The sequence below is a fragment of the Marmota monax genome, unplaced genomic scaffold (genome assembly GCF_021218885.2).
Source record: "Marmota monax isolate L192 unplaced genomic scaffold, Marmota_monax_Labrador192_F-V1.1 WCK01_AAM20220418_F8-fsc00059, whole genome shotgun sequence".
Classification (NCBI taxonomy): Eukaryota; Metazoa; Chordata; class Mammalia; order Rodentia; family Sciuridae; genus Marmota; species Marmota monax.
In genome coordinates, this window is record NW_026693595.1 from 8295591 (window position 1) to 8322684 (window position 27094).

The 27094-nt window shown below is 39.8% G+C and overlaps 1 protein-coding gene across 1 annotated transcript in view; it reads right to left on the reverse strand.

Annotated features, from left to right (window-relative positions):
* Positions 1-27094, reverse strand: part of Pgm5 (phosphoglucomutase 5) — a 177877-nt gene that overhangs the window by 41584 nt on the left and 109199 nt on the right. The window contains exons 8-10 of the mRNA XM_046459415.2: positions 23166-23301; positions 19900-20083; positions 3528-3662 (exon numbers count right to left, since the gene is read on the reverse strand). Coding sequence (XP_046315371.1) covers positions 3528-3662; positions 19900-20083; positions 23166-23301 — 455 coding nt within the window. The remainder of the gene's footprint in view (positions 1-3527; positions 3663-19899; positions 20084-23165; positions 23302-27094) is intronic.

Here is a 27094-nt window from a genome sequence, read left to right on the forward strand (position 1 = left end):
TTTCCAGGAGTAGGGGACCTAGGCCTGGATATTTCCATCAATCTCTTCAAAAGGTTCTGATGTGCAGTCTGGGCTGAGAACCACTGATCTCTTTTACTCTTTCCATGTTCTCTCTTCTTCAGAAACCCATCTCTAGAGAGATGTGCAGTTCTTCAATAGGATGAAGGCATGTAACTCAAACATGCTTTATTGGGAACAGTCTGGACGTATTCACAGTGCCCTCCCTCAGTCTCAAAGGTATCCTGTTTTCCATAGCAAATTATATATTCTACCTTCATGAAATTAAATGGCGCTGTGCTTTCCATTTCTGGATTGTTAAGTCATAATAAGAACAGGTAGAACAAGATGGCAGATGCCCTTTGGTTTGACAGAGGAATCAAATATAGAGTGACTTCTGATACTTAGATATTAGTCCTTAAAGTCTTCTAGGTATAAATTCCTCAGTTGCAAGGAAGGTTAGGGAGAATTAGACTTCTCCCAAGAACTGGGGTTTGATGGAGTGTAGTTATATTCTACCATGAAACTATCAAAGCCAATGGTTGATTAGCCTCAAGCTGATTATCAGTTCTGTGATTATCCTATCCCTGAAAAAAAAAAATTCCTTTCCTTTCTCTTTGGATCCTCTATTGTTCATTAGCTACTCTGCCCATGGGCTCCAAAGTACAAGGGAAGACAGTGTATAAAAAGTTAATCTAGTAGTTCCGCTAATAAATTGGGTGAGAAAGATGTACCCAATCCTGCTCTTTCTGGTTACCTGTGAATTTAAAGCCTTTGGCTTATCCCTTTTTTCCAAATTACTTACCAGCTGGTTTGCGAGCTCATTGAAAGTCTCCTTATTTCCAGTAAAATTAATCTTATATTTTTAAAACTATGAAATCTTCTAGGCTACTTCCTTCCTGATTTTCCTAGGACCCAAAATGAGGGCAAAGCATCATTTATCTTCTTATCTCCTTCCCTTACCACCATTTCATATTTTTAAAAAATTTTTGATATAGGTAAGAAATTATCTGACATCAACTTATGGCATAATTATTTATGCAAAAAGACACAAATGAAAAGTCCACATGTAGGAGATCCAGGAACATACTGATTATGTCACAACTTTTCCTAGTTGAATCACTAGGTTAGTTCTGAATACTTTTGCAAGGCAATGAGTGTAAATGTCTACAACATGCTCTGTTCACATGTGCTTAAGATGTCTGGAAAAGAAATGACTCATGTTCAAAATAAAATAGCCAGATGCTGATAAACCAGCTGAGAGGAATTCTGGCAAAATGACTTGAATGTAGATGGCAATTGAGTTAGGGTGTGCAAACATTAAAAACTACCTGTTGAATTGGAATAAGCTTATCAATGGAATCTCTGCAGATTACAGAGTTACTTTAAAGGGTGTCTGCATGTGTGCATAGGCATAGAGGTAAGAGCAGAGTGGGTGTTTATCCTCTGCTTTCTGGGCTACAAATAAGAACAAGCTGAAAGGGTTGGAAGGATTCTCTCTGCAGCTGAGAAAGCAATACAAGCTAGTCTCTCCCTGTTGGGCCTGGATCAGTAACAACACCAGCAGCTTGAGAACATGTCTTATCTTTGATCTCTGTTAACAGTTAACCAAAGGCCTTTCCTTCCAGAGCTCTTGGGAGGGAGAAGTAGGTGGTCTTATAAAGTTACATTTAAAGGGAGCCCCCAAACACTCCAGTGCAAGTGTCTAGGTAAAGCTGTGCAATAATTAACACAGGGAGGCCTGATAAGAGAAGGTTCTTCCTTTTCCTTAGGTGTTTGGATTTCTTTAAAATTTTTACTGTATGTTATCTTGACCTCTGCAATAGGACTTAAGTTGGTGAGTCAATGATGTGCAATATTTTAACAAGAAGTTCTATTTTAATATAACATTTTTAGGTAGTTCATGTGCTAAATATTCTGAGGCACAATTAATTAGGCTTGGGAAAAACTCAAAGTTACTCATGTTTAGAAAGCAAAGTAATATCAGAGATCAGAAGAGCAACATCAATGAAGGACTCCCCAACCATTCAAATTTATAAACACTTTAAGCCAACAAGATGCAATATTTTCAGTAATGGGGAATAAGATGAACATTATTTAGGTTTTCTTTATCCACACAACCTTATAATACAGGCCTTTAGAGTTTTGGGCTTCAAAAATCACCACTTTTTATGCTTTTATGGACCACTTCAGAGAGATACTCATCTGGGTATAGAATTATTTTCATGCATGTCTCCTGGCCTGGGCTTAGGGAGGAGAAGTACATAGAAGTAAGCAAGTATCATAACAATTTACCCTGTGCAAATAGGGAAAAGAATGTTCAGAAAAAATAGCCCTGAGTCAGAATGAGTCAGAGCTAGGGAGGCCAGGAATATCATTCCTCACCCTGTACGTAGCTGTGGACTTCCAGGGCTTGCTTCAAGCTCCCTTCCCAACATGGGATGTAGAAGAGTGCTTTATTCGGAAAGAGACGGTAAGCCTCCATCTAGCTCTTGCATGATTTGGTACTATCTTGGGTAAAATGTACTTACCAGAAAATTATTTTGGCAGAACATGGCCCCTTCATGGCATGGAGTGCCTGTGATCTTGGGAGGAAGGACCCAGGGCTGAAGCTGGCAATGTGTCCTGCCCACTCATGCTCCCAGTGACCCTAGAAACAGCTCTCTGGCCTCTCCTTCCTCATTTGGGATTGTTTTATTCCAGATAAGTCTTTTGGCTATAAGTCTGGTGCAAGGATCTATATAGCACCATTATGGCCAAGTTCCTTGAGATTCTCCAAAGAAAGATAACCATGAAAACACAAATTAACTAAATGAATGACAAAGAAACAGTGTCTTATTCCATCCAAAAGCATATTATAGCTGGAAATTCTGAGCAAGTCCACAATGAGAAACAGTATTTTCTCTGTTTCTCTACTTTTCCACAAAGAAGTATATGCAGATATTTCAGCTCAAAGAATCATCTTTTTGAGGATTCTGCAAAACCCAAACTGAAGCATAGACCAAGGAGCCAGGAGCAGTCAACAGCAAAGCGTGATGTTCCCAATATCACAGTGGGTTCTTTTTAGTACTAGTCAATATTGTCTGGTGCTTAATGACTAGGGGAGTAGGGAAACTTATGGTTGAGCTATTTGTGATTACTGAAATGGCCTCAGAGAGGAAGCCAAGGATTGCATCTACACTGTTACTTCCAGGTTATGGTCCAATTCAGAGTTTCCAAAACACTTGGAGATGCATAATTTACACAGGAATAATCAGACATTCAACTAGTTTGACTCTAACTTGAAAAATTTTTAACTTATCTATACAAAGTGCCTTTTCTTAGTATCACCCCAATCAAACTGCAGAACAGTCAAGAGAGCCAAGTTGGGAAATAGTGGTCTGAACTTGTAAATGCTAAAAAGCAGTTTTTTGGTTTGCCTTCAACTGAAGCTTTCAACATGCCTTTCCACTAAAGACCCATGGAAGATCTTGAAATTTGCTAGGAGTGGTAAGACACATAGTGTGGAGAGAATAGCTCTGCTTTTGTACCTGTGGTTCCTGGTCATGACCGCTGGGATCCCTCTCGTAGCTCTCTGCGTACAGCCTGATGGTGGCTCTCACGCCACTGGAGGAACTAAGCCTGAAGATGAGCCGTGATGCATCCGAGAAAATGATCCTCAAGCCCTGAGACCAAAGACATCCAAAATGGATCAGTGAACAAATGATCAAGCAGATGATAAGTAACTCCAACCCACTGTGGCAATCAGCACGAGTCTATGATCTAAAAAACATCAGGGTCATGACAACTGTTCACTGGCTTTGTGTGTTTACTCAAAAGGAACAGTATGGTAAACCTAAATGCTTCTTGAGGTTGTCCACTTGTCTCTTCATTCTATTTCTGTTGCTCTGTGGTTAATGTTGGTGAGGGTTAGGATCAAAACTATGAGCAGATGCTTAAGTTTCCCTGGTCTGGTGATGTGAAAATCAGGAAGAAGTAGGGGTAACAAGATAGGATAGTATTTAATAAATGTTCTTCAAGTCAAAGGGCATCCTTTACAAATCTTCTAGATTCAGGTAGGCAATTTATCCATTTCAGTTAGAAAAATTGTCCATGTTCAGGTGAGGGTTACCCCACATATTGTTAGATGTTGCTTTAAGCATGTCTCTTTGCTTTGTTCTGGGTTTTTTCCTCATTCCCACATTCTTCTGGTAGTAGTTGAACCCCACAATGAAATGCTCAGGGCTGCAGCCTCAGCTGAGCGGACGGTGGCTGAGCACACCCTCACCCTTATGGCTCTCTCCTCTCTTCTCACCTCTAAGTCCTGGCTACCAGGATAGGGTAGGAACCTAGCTAGAGCTGCCCAATGTTAGTTCATTTTTGGTTCGGAATGTCCCTACTCTCTATATTTCCTCTTATTTGTGGTAGGGTTATTTAAATATAATGACCATAAGATCACATTTTGACTTCTGCTGAAGGAAATTTGTTCTCCTAAGACAACTGATAAATTATTATTAATAAGCATGTTGACAGAGGCCAGAGAGTGAAAGAGAAAGGAACAAGATGGTGACTTGCTGCTTCTTAAAATGTAAATGTCTTGGGCAACTTTGCTTTAAGCCTTCTCCCTAAACAACTTATCCTTGAAACCTCTGGCCTCGAATTCTGCCTGTTAAAAAAAGTAAGGCATTATTAAAATTGTATCATAACTGCTGCATAAATCTGAGTGCCAACTTCGTACCCCTAGTCCCACCTGATGATACCTGATGGAAGCAGATTATGGTTCCATTTGAGTTGTTTTCTGCTTGTCTAGGTTTAATAAGCATATTTTGTTCCATCCCCAAATAAAAAGCTTTAGTTTCTTTTAGAGAAGTTCAACAAAAACAACAGGGAGCCATCTCCCTTAGTGGCAACCAATTACTCTATTGACTTTGCAAGCAGGTTAATACTGTCCAGGATTCATTCATTTGAAAAACCTTTTAGGGTGGCTTTTATGGACTAGGCCCTGGATTAAGTCCTGGGTATGTGGAGATAAAGACACAGTATATGCTAGTTTATTAAAATAATTAGACACAGTTTTCTTAACTACCTTTTGCTGTTAGAGAAGTAAATGGTCAACAAAATTCCAACTGAAGCAAATGAACAAATTATCTATGATCTGGAAAACATCACATCATATTATATTCAAACTGACAATAAAGCCCCAAAGGTTCCATAGTTGTGTTCACAGTGATGTTTTTACAAACACTTTTGAAGCTGTTATTCACTTTTAATCTTGCATTCCCAATGTCACCCTGTATGGAACTCACCAATATGAAACTCACTGCTCAGGACTATGGCTTACATATTAATTGGTTTAAATAATTCTAAAGCTGAGTCAATAACACATTTATTGTTGCAGATTCTAGATAACTTGGGGCCTCTTCTTCCAGTGATCTTCCAGACACAACCCTTTAAGGTCACTTTCATTATACAATTAACCTCTTAGATTAGTTTATGGCCCCTGAGAGGTATTTAATAATTCAAGTCATAACAAACCATCCATATGTGTTATCTGCTCAAAACAGACTTTACATAATGAAATCATGCTATTTTTTTCTTGAGGATATTCATAATAACTTTGGTTATGCTACATGCTATACTCATAGAAGACCCTCTGAATCTATATCTGGTAGGCAAGAATAGATTTTTCCCTTGAAAAACTAAAGTAGTAAATAGCAGACATTAGCCCACCAGAGATAGTTCAACATCTTCTCTCTTTCGTAGGAAACCAACCATGAGATCTAAATTGAGAATCCATGTTGTTTAGGAGATCATTTCAGGTGAAGAATATCATAGTTCTTCTTCTCCATAAGGAATGTCAGGTTTTTAAAATATGATGTTTTTTAAACACAGGCCATTCTTGTGTTTCAAAAAATCCCAGAACTATGTCCTTAATGTGTGATTAGTTGAAAAGGATTGCTTTGAGATCTGCATGTTCCTTACATGAGCCTCATGGATCGTGCAACCCAAACAAGAGCTATGTTCTTTTCAGTGTGAATCACCACCTGCTATCCATTATGCTATGGGGCAAAAGTCATCACTAACCAAGACTTGTCAGGTTTCTAACTCTTAATTTCAACAAAGTATTAATCATATAATTTGCCTTTATTTTTTAGGTTACAGCAGGGGTTGGCAATGTACTAATTATAAGTGGAATTTGACCTGCCACCTGTTTCTACAAATAAGTTTCAGTGGAACTCAACCATGCCCAATCAGTTATATATTGCCTGTGGTTGCTTTTGTGCCACAAGAGCAGAGATGAACAGTTGTGACAGAGGGCATCTGGGCCACAAGGCCTAAATGTACTACCTATCCCTTTACTTCAACATTTGCTATCTCCTGGTGTAAACCATAACACTATCCACAGCATAGAATATTTAGCTTTCAACCCTACACCAGACAATAGAAAATATAACTATCTGCCTTATCAAAATCTCAATAGAGAGAAATTGTGTGCCGAAGTCCGGCTGGGCAAAATAACCAGGAGGTGACAAGCAACTTGAAGGTTGAAGCGGGAACTGCTTTATTGCGGGGGAACTCAGCGGGAACTGAGCGGGAACCCAAGGTAGCGGGAACCGCTTTATTGCGGGACAGCAGAGGTATATATACCTAACCGATTACACACAGCTTGGCTCAATTAGCATCATCTAGACACAGCAATCAGCCAATAAGGAATCCCCACCATCTAAATGGCTCAGCAGTGTTGCTTCACAAACCACTCCTCCTGGCAAACTGCCAGGCGCTATCTTGACTTGATTTACTGTCCCCAACATTGTGTTCATGACAAATTTATCAGGGTATCCATTTCTTCCATTTCCAGATGTTCCACCTTCTAGCCATAAGTTCATCTGGATATATTTGGCCCCAATCAACTTCTGATCACCTATGCTTGACAGAAATGAATTTATTAAATTGCATTTTAGTTTTGTATTCTCACTTTTATTGTGTAGTGCTGCAAGGCACTGTCTTATAAAGTACATTTTCATAGTAACTATAGGAAGATTGTTAGAGACTGTATGAAGCTTCATGTTAAGACATTTCCTCAAGAGCCAAGTGTTAGAAAAGCCTTTCTTTTCCTGAGGAACTGATCTTCCTTTTCTTTCTGATGACAAGTACTTTGTAATTAACCATATTTCCCTTTTCAATATGGCTGCCAGGATACGTAATGCTAAGTTTGAGGTTCAGTACAAGTGGATCCTTATGACTTGCATAACTGTGAGTTTTTCTTCTTCTTTTCTTGACTCTCTAATTTGTATATTCCCTAGTCTTGATTTCTGTTTCTTATTTACATTCTAATAACTTCATTATGTTTTTGCTGCCACAAATCCTCTTGAAGAACCGAGTCCTACAGTAGATGAATAAAATGAGTTCCCCTTGCAGCCTTAACCCTAAAATGTTGGAATTTGCTCAGTTTTGTCTTTGAGTCTTTCCTTCACTGACATGTTCTGGGAGGGCAGAACCTTGCTTACCTCCACTTTACCTGCCTAATCTAGCACAATACCTGGCACACAATAGGTCTTCCAAAAACACTTGTTGAATAAACATCACTGCATGTTCAATACCAGGTGTGAACACACCAGGGGCCCCACCAAGGCAGTCTCTGAAGGCCTCCCTCCACTTTTAGCAAGGGCCCACAGGCCAAATGAAAACACATTCCTCATGGTGAATTAGAAAAAATGTACCCACCCCTGAAGGATAGTTGTGGAAAATAAAATTATAGAAATTATGTGGCATATCATTATGGGAGCTTCTCTAGTGTATCTTCCCATTCTTCATTTCTCAAAATATTCTGAAACAAAGCTGGGGCTTGAAAAACACAATGAAGTTGACTCTAGGTAGCTTCCCATTACTGGTTTCACAATCTTGGACAAATTACAAACTTTGCTGCACCCTGGAATTAGCCAGGAGGATCTTTTTAAAAATGGTGGTGCCAAGCTCTTGCTCTCACCCCAGGCACTGTGGTTTAAGTTGTATGGGGAAGGGGTATAAAAGGGCCCTTCAGTTCTGGCCCAGCATTTCCCTTCCTCCTGAGTGCCTGTGGTGTGTGCCTCAGTGATGGGTAGGCTTTTCCCACCCTGGATTTCTTGCAGTGAGGAATGGTGTTAAAGGAACCCTGTCACATGCAGCCGATGCCGCACAATTACCCTCCAGTCTGCTTCCAGTAGTAATTACTGTAATTCTTTTTTTAAAAATCCCCTCAGATTTTTCTACTCTTTGATTTACTATTCATGGACAGTTTGAAAATAGTACAGGAATAGCAAGTAGATAAACCAGGCTAGGACTCCAACGTGGCCACTTATTAGCTGGTGGTCTTGAGTAAGTCATGTAAGTTCTTCAGCCTTAGTTTTCTAAAAATCAAAGGAAAAATAACTTAGCTTGTTGAGTTTCTGTGAGCATCAGATTAGGAAATGTTTTGGCAAAGTTGCTTCAAAAAGTTATCAATCACTGTACAAATATTATGATTCTTCCTTTACTAAACTTTTAATGAAAATGGTGCTGTGCTCCAAGTTTTCCAAGCTTCCAGATTTGGCGCATACTGCTAACTAAAGCCTTAACACTGATGGTTTATGATGCAGTGGTGCATACTTACTTTAAATTAGGCAGAATTAAGATCAATTTCACTTAGGAACGTTGTCATGCCCTCTGAAATCACTGCTGACCTCACAGATCTCTTCCCCTTTTTCTTCTCTATATCTGCCCCTGAACTGGCTTTTTTGACAATAAAGATCTTGAAGCAATGGACCCTAACCTCCATAATTGGCCAATTTAGACCCTGAAGTTCCTGAAAGAAGGAACTTTGTGTCATCCAGGCCACAACTTTAAAGAAAAAGGGTTTCAAAAAAACATGTTCAATGAAACATGTTTAGTGAACAGAGGACCTAGGACTTCAGCCTACGTTTTCTGACTTCAGGTTTGTGATCTGATGTTGGTCCACATGAAACTGCTGAAGTTCATCCATGGCCCTTCGTGTGAAATTGTTTGAACAGTATCTCATATGTTTTGTATGGTCCCCAAAGCTGGCTCAAAGCCTTACGTAGAGTAAGTATCTGATAAACGTTTGATAAATGAATGTTAGGGTTTTTGTTGTTTGGTTTTTTAAGCCCTTGTGTAAATCAATGCAGAGAAATCTGCAAGTTGCTAAATACATGCAGTGCTGCCAGATGTTAGTTTGGAGACTCAGGACATGTTGCAGCCAGGCGGGAAGGAGGAACTGTACATTACCAACAGTTATTTGGCAGCATCTGACCTAGTCAAATACCGATGTAGGATGAATTCCAGGGGGAAACAGCATATGGCTCTGAAATCTGGTACAATGTCACTTATACAGTCAGTTGGCCACACCAGGCATGTGAACCTGGAGACAGGACAGCCTTGGAAAAGAGAGATTCTGTGAGCTTAATTCAGATATTTTCTCCCACAGGAAATCCCAAACGATTTATCTGGAAAGCTTCAAGGTGAAAATATTGCTATGTAACATCTGAACTATATTTTGTAGAAGAAAGCATGCAGCCCATAAAGCAGGGGATTTGGATTGAACAGACATATCTCTACACACACACTACATAGAATTGCCCATTTTTCTTTGTTTAAGTCATAGAATTAAAAGTGAGCATGAGTTCAAATGTAGCTGAGCAAGGGAGTAGCTAGTCCATGCAGTACCTTCATATGAATTACAAAAAGGTGTCTCCCCTGGGTCGGCAAATTACCAAAAAGCATCTTTCCTCTTAGCTAGACTGGATTTCAGTAATTCTTCTGTATTAGACCAAGTGCCTTTGTGCAGTGCACTAACTGCACCTTCATACCCAACCGCCCTGCTCTAAGCTAGAGAAGATTTTTGTAAATGTTTTTCTTTTTTGTCACAACTGTCCAGCTAACTTGGGGTTAACATTTAGAAAGACATATTTGAGGAAATCAAAGATCTTTTAAAATGTTCTTTTAAAACCTATACCTAGCAAAAAACAAACAAACAAAAAACTTTATATGATGAGAGGGCTACTGAGGAAATAAAGACTTAAAACTTATTCCTCATCAAGACTTCCACGGTCAGATATGGAGCAATAGAAGTAGGTCACACACATTCTATTTTCCCATTTTTTTTCCCACCAAAATGACTGCTGATCCCTGTTCACACAACACCTGCCCCAGTTCTGGGATATATTGGATTCAGAAGCCCTTGACCTGGATGACAGCATAGCTTCCTCTCTTAGTTCCTGTGATAGTTTGCAGCTTTTTCCTTTTATATTTGTATTTCCTGGTGATGGTTACCCTCTTGACTACACAGACATGTTAGCATTTTAGTAGGAAGTAACTGATTGCAGAAGGTTTAGATAGTTACTAAGATAGTCCTTGAACAATCAATTTAGGCCAAGAGAAGGTAATTCATTACGACTCCAATTAATCAGAAACAGGGGAATGAGGACTTCCCAATTAACCAGAAACAGCATCTCCATCATTCCATTTTCAAATCAGTCAGTGGGTCATTATAAAGTTCTGATTATGTGTTTGACCCTTAAAGGATAAATAGAAAAATCTCAGTGATAGTGGCTATTAGAAAAATATTTTTAATCCATGGTTTTCAAGATGTCATACCAAGAGGCATATTAGGACAATACATAACCTAATTGTCTTTATTTACCACAACTACAGGTTTGCAGAGTAAGCAATTGAGTAGAGAATTATAACCATAGCTATCATAACATGCTCTGAGGATGCCTATAGGAAATCCTGGCTCTTTATCTGGAAAGCTGAACAACCACACATTAGCCACATTCAATTGTGGAAAAGTAGGTAGTCTGATAAGATGGTTTCACCTGGGCCAGCTCCTACTTATTGTTCCAGGCACAATTTAACTATCACCTCTCCATAAAGAGCTTTCTAGAATCCTGGTCTAGATTAGTTTCCCCTGAAATGCATACCCAAATAAATTCTTTCTCAGCGATATTGTTCAATAAACTTGATAGCAATTACAAGTTTAATATCAATTTGTTTTCCTTGCTAAACTGAATGCAGAGGGCAGGAATCTCATCTATTCTGTATGCTATGGATCCTCAATGCAAGAGGACAGACTGTCTCATAATGTTTGGTAAGCAAAGGCAGGCTGCTCAGCTCATGGTGGCTGGGAATGAGAGCAAGTGAAGTGCCAGGAACAAAATATAAGTTTTGATAAGCACTATGTCATTTATAAGACATAAATGAGTCAAACTTCACCATGTTATCCTAAGTTAGAAAAGGAATATATATATTTATTACACATTTTTTTCTACATCACAATTTGCAACAGAAAATGAATTTTTTAAACCCACATTCATGCATTCAATATGCATTCGGTGATTATCATCCCATGTCCTAAACATTTCTGGTTTTGAACACAGAAGAGCTTTATCAGGGTACTAACTTTTGGATTTAACTAAACTCAATGTGGACTAATCAGTGTGACTGAAATGACTTCCAAAGTTCTGCTTCCAGATGCATAAACCACACTCCAGCAAATAGAGCATGATAAAGACAATGATAAATTATCACTGTGCCGTCTCTGACTTGGTTCATTGATTAGGATGTGATCAAAGTTGAGGGCTTACAGGTGTGCATCACTGCACCCAGTTTATTTATTTTTTAGTTGTTAATGGATCTTTATTTTATTTATCTATTTTTTTATTAGTTCCACATGACAGTACAATGATCTTGACATATCATACATTGGTGCAAGCCTGTAATCCCAGTGGTTTGGGAGGCTGAGGCAGGAGGATCATGAATTCAAAGTCAGCCTCAGCAACCTCACGAGGCCCTAGGCAACTCAGTGAGACTGTGACTCTAAATAAAATACAAAATAGGGCTGGGAATGTGGCTCAGTGGTTGAGTGCCTGAGTTCAATCCCCATACCAAATAAAATAAAATAAAATAAAATTTATAAATAAATAAATAAAACAAAGTTGAGGGCTGATGGTTGACCAGTTAAGCCTGAAGAGAGAAGACTTCAGCCTTGGAGACCCAGACTCCCCAGCTGACCTCACTTGGTGTTCATTATAGGATGATGACATCTCAGTGAGCTTCTCTGTATTGCTGCCCAGGGTTTGGTGGCAACAAGGTACATGTTAAAACACCATGTGCTAAAACTAAAATGTGATTTTCAGACTGCCAACTTACTTTCTTTATGATTTCCAAGTAGTGAAATTAAAAATTGCAGACACCTTACTGCATATTAAAACAACTCCAAAAGCAAACAGACTTTAGCATAGTCTTCAAAGTGTGCTTTTTTGTTTGAACTCATTTCAAATGGTTCTTTTTTTCCAGGGTGAGAACATCAGAATGTTTCCATGCGGGCTGCATAACTTGAAGAGGTATTAATATGCCCAGAGTTAGCCTGACATAATCAAATTGGACTTGGTTTTCCACATCAGCTAACTGGCATGCATTTATTTTCATCAGGTTTTTTAATATCAGCTGAACTGTTACTTTGCAAATGCCTTTAGCACTAGTGGGATTTCATTTTTGAGCTTGCTAAATAGAAAGACAGGAGTTGGACTAGTCATGGAAAGAGACTCAATTACTTCAGTTTTGCTTGCGAAGTATCAAGGTTTCTCATTTCAAAGCAAATTTTCAAATGTAAGTTATAGTTCTGGATTGATGCCATTATGGTGACACTAGGCCATCTCTCAGTGTGGCACCACTTCTATCAGCCTGTCCTTCATTCACAACAACGGGACTAGAGGGTTCCTTCTGTAAGAGCTGGGTAAGTCTCACAATTGTGGGTGTTGAGCAGAAATTCTAGGACTTAGGCTCCAAGTAGGAGGTGAAAAGGTGTGTTAGTCAGCTTTTTGTTGCTGTGACCAAAATACCTGACAAGAACAACTTAGAGGAGGAAAAGTTTATTTTGGGCTCAGTTTAAGAGGTTCAGTCCATGGTTAGCCAACTCCATTGCTCTGTGCCTGAGGTGAAGTAGAACATGATGGAAGAAGAGTGTGTCAAAGGCAGGCTGCTCAGCTCTTGGTGGCTGGGAATGAGAGCAAGTGAAGTGCCAGGGACAACATATAAACTCTGAGGTCAATCCCCCAGTGACATGACCAACCTGCCTACAGTTACTACTCAGGACAGTATTCTTTTCAAATTATTTATTCATCAGATGGGTTCATTTACTAATTAAGTTATAGCTGTCATGAGATCTAACCATTTCACTCCTGAATATTCCTGCATTGCCTGTCAAATAAGCTTATTGGGGTGCACCTCATAGACTAACCATAACATTCCACCTCTGACCCCCAAAAGCTCATGTCTATCTCACAATGCAAAAAGCATTTAGTTCATCTCCAAAAGTCCTGCAGTCTTAACAGTTCCAGCATCACCCAGAAGTCCAAGTCCAAAGTCTCCTCTGAGACTCAAGGGAAGCTTTTGGCTGCGAGCCCTTATAAACATCAAAGCAAGATACATATATCAAGTATATATCAGAACAGATTTAATATGTCCATTCCAAAAGGAAGGAATAGGGGCATAGAAAGAAGGGATGGGAGCAAAACAAGACCTAAACACAGCTGGACAAACCAGTCCTATAGCTCCATGTCCAGCAGCTAGGGCACATGTTGGTGAGATGTGATCTCTAAAGGAATTAGACAGCCATGCCCCTTTGACTTTTCTGGTTGCTGCCCACAGGGCCTCTCTCTTCAGCTGGCTCCATGTGCCACCAGCAGCTTTTCTTGGCAGACATTCCTCTTTGCTGGCATCTCTTAATCCTTGGGGTCTACATTTTAGCTTTGGCTCCCTTCTCAGAGTTTCACCCATTGCCCCCTCCAGGGGCTACCTGAAGGTATTTTAACCTTGCTACATTTTGGCCCCTCAGATCTCTTTTGGAAATCTCAGTAGAAGCTTCTATGATCTCCTAACTTCAGTACCCTGCATTCCTGCAGAACCAGCATCCAGCATTGTGTGGACAATGCCAAGGTCTGCAGCCAGTTTAAGCAGTAAGTTAGCTCCCCCCCACCCTGGGGCTGCAGCTATAGTGGCCTCTGAGTTCCAGGGCAGCCAAGTATAGTGACACAAATCCTGGGCAAACAATTTTCTAGCCTTTCCCCCTTGTGAGCAGGGCACCCCCATTGTTTCTTCTCAAAGGAATTTTAACTTTTATACCCTTGAGCCTGTCATGAAGGTGGTCTTGCTGATTCCTGAAATAACTTGTAACTTTTCTATTGTTTCTGCACAAAGAACTTAGCTTCTCTTCAGTGGTGATAATCTCTTTATTAACCACAAGTTCCTTGGCCTGATATTACATGTGCTTCTTTTTTGACCCAACTAAAAGTTTGAAAAATCTTTACTCTTTGCTTTTTGCTCCTAATTTTCACAGTAAACCTTGCTGAAACCTTCCAGGATATCTATGCCATGGTGAGAGTGCTATACTGTCTTGAAATTTCCTCCTCTGGATTAATTTGTTCATCACCTTTAAATTCAGCCTCATAGAAAATCTTAAGACATGGGCAAAATGTAAACAAGTTCTTTGCCAGAACGTAACACATGTAGCCTCCAGTTCCATTTCCAATAGATTCCCCAGACCCATCTGAAATCTCCTGAGCACAGTCATTATTGTGTATATTTTTACTGGCATTTTAGTCTTCTGAGATCCTAGAAGAATCACCCATTAAGTTCTGCTTACAACATTTTAAGATTTTTCCAGCCTGAATCTCCAAACTTTTCCAAATTCCTCCTACAAGCCAGTTCCAAAGGCTTCTGAATCATGTGGTCAGATTAGTTGCAGCAACAATCCCAGACCTAGGATAAATTTCTGTGTTAGTCAGCTTTTTGTTGCTGTGATCAAAATACCTGACAAGAGCAAAAAAAAATTTAGAGGAGAAAAAAAATTTATTTTGGGCTCACAGTTGCAAATGTTTAGTCTATGATCAGCTCATTTTTGTTGTTGTTGTTCTGGGCTGGAGGTGAGGCAGAACATCATGGCAGAAGGGCATGAGAAAAACTACTCAGCTTGTGGCATCCAGGAATCAGTGAGAGCAAGCAAGGTGCCAGGAACAAAACATAAGCCCCAAAGGTACACCCCACCCGCCTATAATTACCACCCAATATTATCAATCCATCAAATGAATAAATCCACTGATTAGGTTACAGCTATAATCTAGTCATTTCACCTCTGAAAATTCCTACATTGTCTATCACATGAGCTCATTGGGGAACACCTCATATACAAAGCACAACAGGAGGAGATAATGATAAACCGCCATCTTGGTATTGATAATGTTTCTTTGCAAACTGATGGTGGAGGGAAGAGAGACCCTGCCTGGCACAAAGGAAACTCAGAATGTCTGTACAATTGATTCACCCTTGAAGAAAGGTTGCCCTTTAGGCCACATGGGAGTTTCCTAACCTTTCGTATCTTTTTCATCTTGTTACAAGGCATACCCTGGGAACTTCTTAAAGTTGTCGTAAGTTTGATCAAACTGTTATCCTACTTTCATAGAAGCTATTGGCTTATTTTTCCCACTCATTTTGAGGATCAACCACTCATTCAGATTTTACCTGAGAATATACAGTGATATACCCTCATGGAAACAAAGAAATATAATGGAATCAAGCCTTGTTAAATTGCTATTTCTAAATCAATCTCTCTTGGACCCATGGAACACATGGGTCAACTCCTGTCTGGCTCCCCAACATCACCAACATATCGGACACTTGGAGGCAGCCGTGGCAAATGCCATGAAACCCAGAAAGCCCCAGTATGGCTGGAAAGATCCCTAGGAACACACATTGGGGGTTGAATACTTCAGGGTTTCCTTCCTGCTCCTTGGATGACCCTCACCGGGTCTCACGGGATAGCCTTCTCTAAATGTCTCCACAGCAGTGGGGTTGAGCGGGGCTTATCACCTGGACAGAATTTTAATTTCATTTTTGTTGGAGAAGCATTTCTGTCTTATCTCTAGAGTTGTATATGAAACAGCCTTTTTTTCCATGAGCTGTTTCCTGACTCTGACCTCAGATTAAGGACAAAAGAGAGACTAAGCTGCCTTAAAAAACCTTTCCCTTTCTGCATCAGAGTGTGTGTATGTGTTGGTGGTGGCAGGCAGGGGGAGTTCTCTGGGGAAGACAGAGAAATGTAAGTTTGAATCAATGCACAGATGAGTCAGAAACTAAAGAGTTCTTCTCATATCTTCACACGACAACTTGCAAAGTTGTATATTTCCCCCTGATTTTCTTATCATATGTAGTTCATTAAATGCCAAAATCTTTCTTTCCCAAGGATGCTGTTTTAACAAACTAATTTTAGTTAAGTACTTACTCCTATTTGTTATATGCCAAAAATGTATATGTATTATTTCATTTAATTCTCCAAATGGCTATATGAACTGGCCCCAATTATTATTGCTATCTCCTCAGATAAGGAAAAGATGGCACAGGGAGGTTGAATGACTTGCTCGAGAGGAACAAGGGGATGGAAGAGTTGAGACACATAGCCAAGACTTCCCGACTTTAAACCTGCACTCTTAGATGTTGCTCATAAACATTGTGGTAGCACCCTAAGGCACAGGATGCTCTGCAGCAGAATGTTGTGCTTTGAGATAATTTCTTGACAAAACAGGAATATTAAAACATTGTTTAAAAAATTGTTGCTGAAAATCCTTCTGTTGTGTACTTTTTTTTTCCACCAGTAGGTAGAATAGAAACTAAACAAGAGGCAATTGGGAATCTCCCACTACTTTGAGACTTTTAAATCTGAATCTCAAATTTAACTGTGAAATATTTTAAGGATAGAATAAACAAAAGAATTTGGGGGAATATTTTCCAACAATATGGCATATTGAAGACAATTTTCAAAAACATATACATGTTACTTTTGTGTCTAAGGGAGAAGAGGAAAATAAGAGAGCAGAAGAGAGAAATTTACCCTTTCATTCTTTCCTCACACTAATCAAGTCAAGGATTCTATAAGGGGAAGGAACTAATATTTCCTGAGCACTGACTAGGTGCCTGCCACTGTACCTGTGACTTTCTAGAACATTCTCTTCAAACTTTCTCTATTATCCTTCATGATAATTATTACCTTCAACCTTCAAGTTGAAGTTCAGAGAAGTAGTGTGCCCCAAATCACAAATCTAGAGAGTGACAAAGCCAACCTGTCTGATTGCAATACAGTAGAATATTGAATAAATAGGTCCAGAGCAATCAGTCTCCCATAACTAGCATAGACCTTGTGGTCTCCTGTTTCCTCTGGGTTGAGAGGCATCTGTCTGTTTCCTTATGGAGATTAAATTTCCTTCTATCTGAATTTTAAAATAATCCATAATTTTATATGTTGTCTTGAAGTATGCTAAGAAACCAAAATAACAAGACTTAGCAAAGGTATGGGAAAACAGAAACCCTCATATACTGCAGTGGAAATACTCAAATTAATTATGCTGATGCCCACACAATTTTATAAATATAGAAATCATGAAAGTATACCGCTTAAATGGGTTAATTGTATAGTAGGTAAATTATATCTCAATAAAGCTTTTATATATGTATATAAAAACTGTACTATGAAAAAATTAAAATTATATATTTGGTAAATTCTTGTCAATGAATGTGCCACAGTAATGTATAACTACTTTGAAATGATCCTAGTAAATTCAGATGTCTTTTAGGTATCTATAGTCAAAAATTGTGCTCATTTGCACAATATTACCTATAGTGTACCCAGACTTACTATCCCTGGAATTGAATGCTGATGCTACAACATCCCACACGGCCTCTCTATGCAGTGTACCCTTGTGTAGCCAACAGGATCAACAGTGGTGAAAAGAATCATCTGTGACTGGCTGATCATGGAGATGCTGCTGGTGTTAACTGACTCCTCAACACTCTCACTGAACCAAACCCAGACTGCAGAGAAGCTCCAGTGTGACTCAGGGCCACCAGCCAATGAGGATGTCACTAGGGTCCTGAAATCTGGAGTGAAGAACAACAAAAAGGTCCTGATAACACTTATCTATTTACAGTCATATTTCCAATCAGATGAAGGAGTATGGAAAGGAAAAAAAATCAATAAATTCCAGAGTAAAAATGGAAACCAATCTCCATGGGGGCGGAGACAAAGGGGAGTGGAATAAACTGATGTCAGAACTCGAGGTCGGGTTGTGAAATTAGCCTGATGTGAATGGTTACAGAACATCCTGGGGGAAAAGTATCTAAATACTGATTGTACTGAGGAAGATAAAAGGTAGAGTGATATTGGATCAAACATAAAAACAAATCAGCTCAACACACAAGCTTCTCATGAGCAGATAAAGTCCAGAACCTGGCACTGAGTAGACCCATCCCTCCAAGGGACAGTTTCCAAGTTTTCCTCATCAGTGAACAAAACCTCCCGAGGATACTTCAGAAAGCACATATTTTATGTCTCTTGAATCCTGCAGTAACAAAAACAAAGTGAGCCTTGAATTTGGGGGAAGTTTGTCCAGAAAACCCTGTATAAAATGGAAATGGGCACGTGGTACACAACTGGAAAATCCACATCTAAATACAGGCTCAGAGATGCCAGCTAGGCTCCCAACTTTCCAAAGATTGATTCACTGATGTTTTTTCAGAGCAAATGCATTCCAGTCCTTGAATAAAACACACCACAAATATAAAAATGTATTAGGGACTTTTTATACAAAGGATAGCTAAGAGCTTTTGTGTATTTGATTACATTCTATTTCTAAAATAATTCTGTGAGGTAAGCATTCTACAGATGAGGAAGAAACAATGGCCCCAAGAAATTAAGCAACTTTCTGAAAGTCACAACAAGTAGGTGGCAGGAGGTGATGCTGAGGCTCCTAGTTCCTTATCCATGATTTTCTCTACTACCCTTATCTTTCCAAAGTGAGATGACAATCAGTTTGTTGGGCCATCAGAGGGCTTCTATAATGAAAGACTGATATTTTCATGGAGCTAAAAGACCACTATAAAACTAAGTAGACCCGAGAGAGTACCAAGAGAATAGCAAGAAGGTATGTGGATTCATTGCAAGTTGGGGGATCATATGACAAGGAGGATATCAGAAATTCTAGTCAAATTAAAATACAAGTAACTACATTATATCTAGTCCCCAAAGGCCTGCAGTTTCTGCCTGATTTTATTGTCTATACTTATGAAGAATATATAAAAAGTTAAGATTTTTAGGAATTTGGGGACTACACTTCTCTTAACATTACTCAGGGTGTATAAATTACAAAAATTAATGCCTATAATGTGCTCTCAGAGGGGCCAATATTTGCCATAGCCAACAAATAAACAAAACTGAACAGATAAATAATTATAATAACTATCAATGTTTTTTACACATTTCGTAAAGAGGAGTCCACAATAGAAGTTGTCGTTGATTTCGGTAGTTATCTACTAGAATCATTCACAACCACAAACCTTCCTTTGGGGGGGGGGGTTCTGGGCAAATTTTCCAACTGTTTCTTTCCTAGGAGGGGTGCCAAATCCATCTGACTAAGCTTCTGTGAGTCCCCAATGATGTAAGGCAATAGAAGGTGAAACATCCCTGCACTCCGGGGTCCCAAGGACAGCGTTCTTGAGCTCTGAGTAACTTCTCTACAGCTAATACCAGTAATGGCCACAGCAGATGAAGACCTTGAGGCTGCAAACATCAGAGAAGGAAATGCTGGGTCTGTGCCTATCTGAGGCACTGGCCCATCAGTTAACAAGTGGACAGAATACTGGACAGAGAGGGTACATGTTCTGATTCCCCTCTGCCACTAACTAGTGAGGTGACCTTCACCAAGGCTGCCTCTGTCCTGGTTGCAGAGAACTAATACATACAATAAAGAGCTTGGAACAGATCAGCCCCAAACACCCCTTCAGTTCTAGGACATCCTGGCCACCATCTCTGCCAGGTTGTTTTACTGATTCTCTAGCAAGTACCTGTTTCTTGGTCACGGTGCCATCCACAGGGTCCACGTATTCAAAGCTGTCTGTCTTCGCCACACTGTAGATGTGGCTCCCCACGGCAAACTGCTGGCCAATGAAGGACTTGTCTGTGACCAGGGCCTCCAGGTCCCTCATAATATAATATGTCGCCTTGGGCTCCAGCCCTTCATAGTCAAACCTAGTGAGGGAAGGCAGGGCACAGGATGAACAAACACCCCATCAGAGAACCGACCACCGGGTGGACCCCTCAAGCTCGTCTAATCCTGGGTTCTGATTTCAGGAAAGGAAAGCACAGAAGAACACCCTCAATCGGTCTCCCATTTGCCTACTGACCTTTTCAATCCAGTCCCCACAAAGTGGCCAGAATGGCCTTACAATAGTCAAATCATGTCACCCCTTTTCCTTAACTCACTCCTGACACACTTACCATCTTGAGAACAAAACTCAAAACCACAGCCCGAGTGGATCTGCTGTGGGATCCACACTTGCCCTACTTGACTTGTTCCACTTTTCACCCTTGTTACTCGCTACAGCCACCATGATCACCTCTCCAGTCTGCAAGGCTCCTTAGCCCTTTCCTTCCTCTGGGCCTTTGCCCTTCCTGTTAGCTCTCTCCATCCCATGTGCTCTTAGACTCCTTCATACCTGGTGCATTCAATAAGCTGTTTCGTCCTCTTCCTTCAGTTTTTCTCTATCTGCTTTTTGAGATACTGGGGCTTGAACCCAAGGGCACTTTACCACTGAACTACATCCCATCTTGCTAAGTTTCCCAGCCTGGCTTTGAACTTACAATCTCTCATCTCAGCCTCCAGAGTTGCTGGGATTACAGGAGTGTGCCATCATATCCTGCTTTTCCTTCAATCTTTAAAACTATTGTCACTTCCAGAAAATGGCCTCTCTGACCATCCCTCCCAAAGAGCTTCTCTCTCCCCTTCTTTCATCATGTCTTACATTTTCTTTTGAGAGTTACACAGTCTGTATTTATCTGGTTGGTTTATTTATCTTTATCCACCACAGTGAACTCTAGGAGGGCCCAGACCTTTGTTTTCCTGTTCTCTTTACTTCTGGAATATAGAAGAAGCTATGCTAGCACGCTGGAAGGGAAATGGGAAAAAGGAAAGGAAGGAAGGAAAGAAGCAGGAATCAACGGAGACAGGGGCAAAGTGAATCTCAGAAACATGGAATAAACGTTCCCCTCAGTTCCCTCAATGTCCCCCCTTTTTTTAAAGAGAGAGAGAGAGAGAGAGAGAGAGAGAGAATTTTTTAATATTTATTTTTTAGTTTTCGGTGGTCACAAGATCTTTGTTTTATTTTTATGTGGTGCTGAGGATCGAACCCAGTGCCACGCGCATGCCAGGTGAGCGCGTTACCATTTGAGCCACATCCCCAGCCCCCTCAGTCCCCCTTCTACTGGCCACTGTCAACAGCAACACATTTCAAGGAACAAAACCTTTAAATAGAGAATTCCTTCTGGAGTCAGCTCAAACAAGGAAAATTGAGCTATTTTCTCAGATACAACTTCAGGATTCGTATTAGTTAAACTGAAATTGTTTTATTATTTCCACCCTGCCAAGAAAATTGTCTGGCTTAGAAATCATTGTGTTTCACAAACACCTTTCAACTTATCATTTGCTGGGGTTGAAAGAAATGTTTATCTTTCACTCTACCTATTCCCTCCGCCTTTTTTTTTTTTTTATCTCTGTGATCTTTTTGGATAGAAACCTAAAACATAATTCAACATCCTATGAGAAATTAAATCCCCCTTGCATATTATTCTCTAATATGGTATTTGTTATGAAAAAAGTGATTATCATGTAAGCACTTGGCCACAAACATGAACTATATTATAAATACACTTATCATTAACACCATTTCTTCAAAACACTGCAGAAACCTACATAATCATTCCACAAATGATGAGGAACACATCTCTGACTCGAAGCAATCTCATTAAGCTAGAGGTTGGCAAACATAATGTATTTTATCTAATTGAACTTTTTAGAAGAGCTTCATACAATAGTAAAATTTCATGTGCTGATTAACCCCCCAAAATCCCACAAGAATGAAGGGGCTAAGGCACTTGTTAGGAATACTGACAAGTAAAACAATTCCCTCCTGTCTTGAGAATCCTTACTTGAGGTTGCAATGAATAATTTGAGATGATGCAGGCTGTCATAGACCTTCTTCTTGACTAAATAGGAACCCAGAATATTGTGGTGTTGTCTACATTTCTCAGAACATTGCCATCTCTTTGACTTTAATAAATATTACCACAGTCTTCTTTATTCTCTGATATTTATCTAAGTAAATGGCTTCTTGAGAGAAGAAACAATCACCTTATAAGGCTAAAGTCTAAAGCTCTCTTTCTGTCCCTTAAGCTCTGGAAATACAACTAAACTCCAAAGTAGTTAACTATTCAAGAGTAAAACAAAATGAGTCACAATCTACGTTTTTAATAGACAGAATCTCTAAGACTACCCCCAAATTTCCTCCCTCTACCCTGTGTTCTCCACAGTTAACATTCTTTCTTACCACTCCTGCCCCTAAACCATGGCTTGGTACTAGGTTCACACACCCAGCAAGTAACCATGCTCCCAGAATACTCTTACCCTCACTTCAACAGCAAGAAGGAGATAGAGATCACCTCCTCTACCTACTATCTTTTCACCTCCCTCCTTCCCAGGTAAGATTTCCATTTTTTCTGTCTCTTCTTATTGAGAGCAAACCTCTAGCAAAATCTCTAACTCCTGAACCACATGGCCCCTTCAAAGGGTGCCAGGTTGGACATCCTGGACATCACTTGAATCACTGATGAGGAGGTAAAGGCAAAAGTAGAAAGAAGAATATGAGAGCACCCAGCCTGTAACAGCTTCTGTTCCTGCCCTGCTCCTTGATAACTATGGGTGGACAACCAATAGGAAATGCCTCTATTTGAGGGCATTCCTCTCCCAGCCACCATGGTTACCAGGGGATTGTTCATGCTCTACAGCTCACATATCCTCTTAGATGGCTGCCCACCTTATAGGCACTGATAAAAAGAGTACAGAAGGATGCCATGAAGGGAAGTGAAATGTGCACCTTCCAGGTTGGTAGTCCTTGACACCGCCCCAACCACTTATCAGCATGATCTAGTTCCAGCCTCAGTGTCCCTCAGATCTTCCTGAGAGATGCTGCCTTCTTAAAATTCTAGTCAACTGGTTTCAGAAAACTTCTCTGAGTAGTTCCCCAGGGGGCATGCAGGGACCCTCCCTTCCTCTCACCTGCAATAGTAGTGGCGGCCATATTTGGCCCAGTGATCCCGAACAATTTCCTCTACACTCTGTTTCCGGGCAGCGATGATGGAGAGCCAGACCAAGACAGCCCAGAGGCCATCTTTCTCTCGGAGGTGATCAGAGCCTAAGGGAAAATCAAGGATTGTGTTGTGAATTCATTCCCTGGGAGAAAGCAAGAACAAAAGGAGCTAACAGACAAGTTAGAAAATGTTATACGGAAAGGTTTGAATATATTACCTACTGAGTAAAATCTATGTCCATAATATATCTGCTTTTCTAAATAACTTCTGACTGAAATTCAAACAACATAACAGCAAAAAACAAAACAAAACAAAACAAACGAACAAACAAAAAACCCCATAAAATCCTGGAAAATTCTGAAGGAATCAAAGAGCCAAACTGACATATTACATTAGACAACAATATCCTTAATTCATCCATTTATTCAATAAGTATTCAGAGATCCCTAAAATATACATTGTTTTACATCCTGAGGATATGGCAGTGAACAAGATAGTTCTTTACTTGTAAAGTCTGAATTCAAATAGAAACAGACAAAAGAAATCATATAAAAGAACAGATAGAACAAGTTGCATCAAATTAGGACAAGTTCTTTGAAGAAATTAAAGTAGATGCTGATATCACAGAGCATAAAAGGAACAAAGGCCACTTTATCTAAGTTGAATGTTGGCCCCCAAAAGACACATCCTCATGAAGCCTCTGGATATGACAATATCTTGGCAAATGGTCTTTGTGGGTATAATTATGTTGGGGATCTTAATGTGAGATCATCTTGAAATATTCTGATTGACCCTAAACTCAATGACAAATGATTTTATGAAAAAGAAGAGGAGACACAAAAGAGGAGTAATGGAGAGGCACAAGCCATACAAAGACAGAGACAGAGAGAGACAGAGGTTGGAGTTAGGAATTTGGCTGAAGAGGCAAGGAAGGACCTTTCCTTAGAGCTGTCAGAGGAAGCACAGCCCTGCCAACACCTTGGGTTTGGATTTCTGGCCTCCTGAACTATGACACAATACATTTCTGTGTTTCAAGTCAGCCAGTTTGAGGATTTTTTATGGAAGCCCTAGGAGACTGATAGAGCTCGAAAGGGTCAATCTCACTGAGGTGATGACATCTGAGCTGACACCTGAGAAGGAGTCAGTCATGCCGAGGTCTAGGGACAAAGGGTTCCAAGCTGAGGGAGAGCAAATGCAAAGTCCCTGAGGCAGGAATGAACTGAATGCCAAATCCTACAGCTATTTATGTAGAAAAAAGAGGCAATTCTTATCATGTCATTCTCACAAATAGAGAGTGCAGTCTAAATGAGTAGCTTCCTGTGCAACAAGAACCCAGAAGAATGTGCTGCAGGCCCACTTAAGCATCTGTCTCTGGGCCAGCTGTATGCTTTCTGTGTGAAGAGGATAAAGCCCTACATTCAAAAGAATGTGGAAAGTGAGGAATTCATGAGGAAGGCTTTGGAATTAGGATTTTGACCAATCTCTGCTTTTTCCCAGGTGTGAAACATGATTGCAGTTAGTAACCTCTCTGAGTCTCAGCTTCTCATCTGTAGAATGGAGACACCATGACCAATCTTGTGATCTTGTTGTATTAATTAAATCAAGTTAAAGAGCTGGACTCAGTGGTAGAGTGTTTGCCGAGCATATATGAGGCCCAGGGTTCAACCCCCAGCACTGAAAAAATGAAAAAAAAAAAAAAAGAGCAGGCTCTATAGTCAGATTGTCCATTTTCAAATTCTGGCTCAGCCACTTACTTTGTTTACTACACTCATCTGAAATATGGGGACAGCAATTGTCCCTACCTCATGAGGTTACTTCCAGGATTAAGAGGCTATAGATGCCTAGGTATTTAGAGCAGTGACAAGGACAACTGCAGGCAGTTGTTACTGCTGACTTTGTTGGTAATTCACAGAAAGCATCTATATAGTGCTGCTTCCCTGTACATGTTTTGGGACAAACCATTCTGTTATTTATGTGTGTGTGTGTGTGTGTGTATCTGATTAGCAATAACAATGTCTTAAGAAACAAGATTGGAACCAGAGGTGGACAATTTCTTCTTGGAACAGGGTAATGAGAATGGACTACAGAAATCTTGGCTTCAGGACAATGAAACATACACAGAAAATCAACAAAGGAGACCCATGCCACAGAGCTGTTAAAACTTCAAGATGGGATGAAACAGTATCTTAGTTAAGTTACATATCTTTGGCAACCTCTCACTGAAGCTATGGACCATTTGCCATTCTTGTTATGTTTCGTGTTAAAAATCCAACATTTATTTAAGGAGGAAAACATACAACCCTGAAGGAGAAACAAAGGTACTTATATGGAAAGGAAAAAAGGATCACGTCTTTAGTTCTCGATATGCACTGATCAATGTTCTGCTGATGACACTGTTAGTTGTCTGGTTGTGGCTGCCTCTACGTCAGGGGGACCCTGGGCATTAATCATCACACCATAAAGTGACTCTGGCCTCAGCCAGTGAATTCTTCACACTACTACAAAAATGGAAGATGTTTGGAAGACTCAGGCTTAGCTCTATGGCCCACTGCCAAAAAAACAAGTCTAGGAAACCCTGCCCAGTGGGATCGTTTCAAAACCTCTTGTCCTTTTATAGCTGAAAAAAATCACTTTTGCTTACTGATTGGAGAAAAATACCCTTTTGTTTTAAAACACAAGCTTTGCATACCTTGGACCTCCAGCTGGGTCACATTACCTAGATATAGAACCATTAGTTGCTATTAAGTTTGTGAGATAAGATGCCATAATTCCGTAGTAGAGAGACATAGAGTTCTTTCAGATGGATTTGAAAAATACCTCAATCATTTTTGGCCAACCACATAGTAAACTATGAGTTGGCGTGGATACCCTCGCCGAAAAGTACAACATTTGCCCAGATTCATAAGGGGCCAATGATCAAGTAAAATTAACTGTGCTCTTCAGAGTTCTTTGAGCTAGCCATAAAGACATTAATGGTGCAGCAATTACACAGATGTTTCCACTGGATGACCACAGTGTGCCTTGGAGGGGCTTTTGAGGATACAAGTCTCCTTTTACTATTTCTTGAACCCTATGTTTTCAGTGCCAGGTAAGTAAGAAATGCAGAAAACACAGAGGTATTGAATGGATTTCTAAAACGCCACTATAAACAGTCAAAATGGAGGAGAGAAATATTCACACTACATATATGTATATATGACAGGACTAATAGTGTTTGTGGCAAAAAAAATGTTTTTAAAAGTTAATAAGAAAAAGAGGAACCCCATGAGACAATGTGTGTGGGGGCACAAACAAGCAATTTTTAAGAGAAAAATATTAACAGTCAATATATGTTTGAACATATGTTCAGTCTTAACTGTGGCCAAAGTCCATAAAATGGGATACCATTTGGGGCCTATCAAATCAGCAAAGATGGGGTGGGGGAGGAGAACAGCTAGTATTGACAAAGCACCAGTGTACGTGAGCACAGTTTGTAGAATAATTTGGCAATGATGATCAGTAGTCTCATAAATTCCTTAGCTTTGGACCCAGCTATATTATTTTCTTAACTTTTAGTCATGAGGACATTCACTGAAATAGTTGAAAGGGCAAACCTGGAAAAATAAATGTTAATTGTTCAACAATAGGATAATTGTGAAAAATCCTCACAAAAGCTTATTGTGTGGGTGAAAGTATTGAGTAAGAATCTTTAGTAACAGAACAAGGTTCATCTAACTTTAATAAATGGAAAAGAAACCATTTATCAAAAATAATATCCAGCCATTTTTGGCAGAAAGATGTATGTGTATAACAACTGACAACCAACCATCAATAAAGGTTACTTATCTCTGAAGTGGTAGAATTTCAGGTGCTTGTCTTCTCTTTTCTTTGCAGTATTTTCAAGACAAACATGGACCC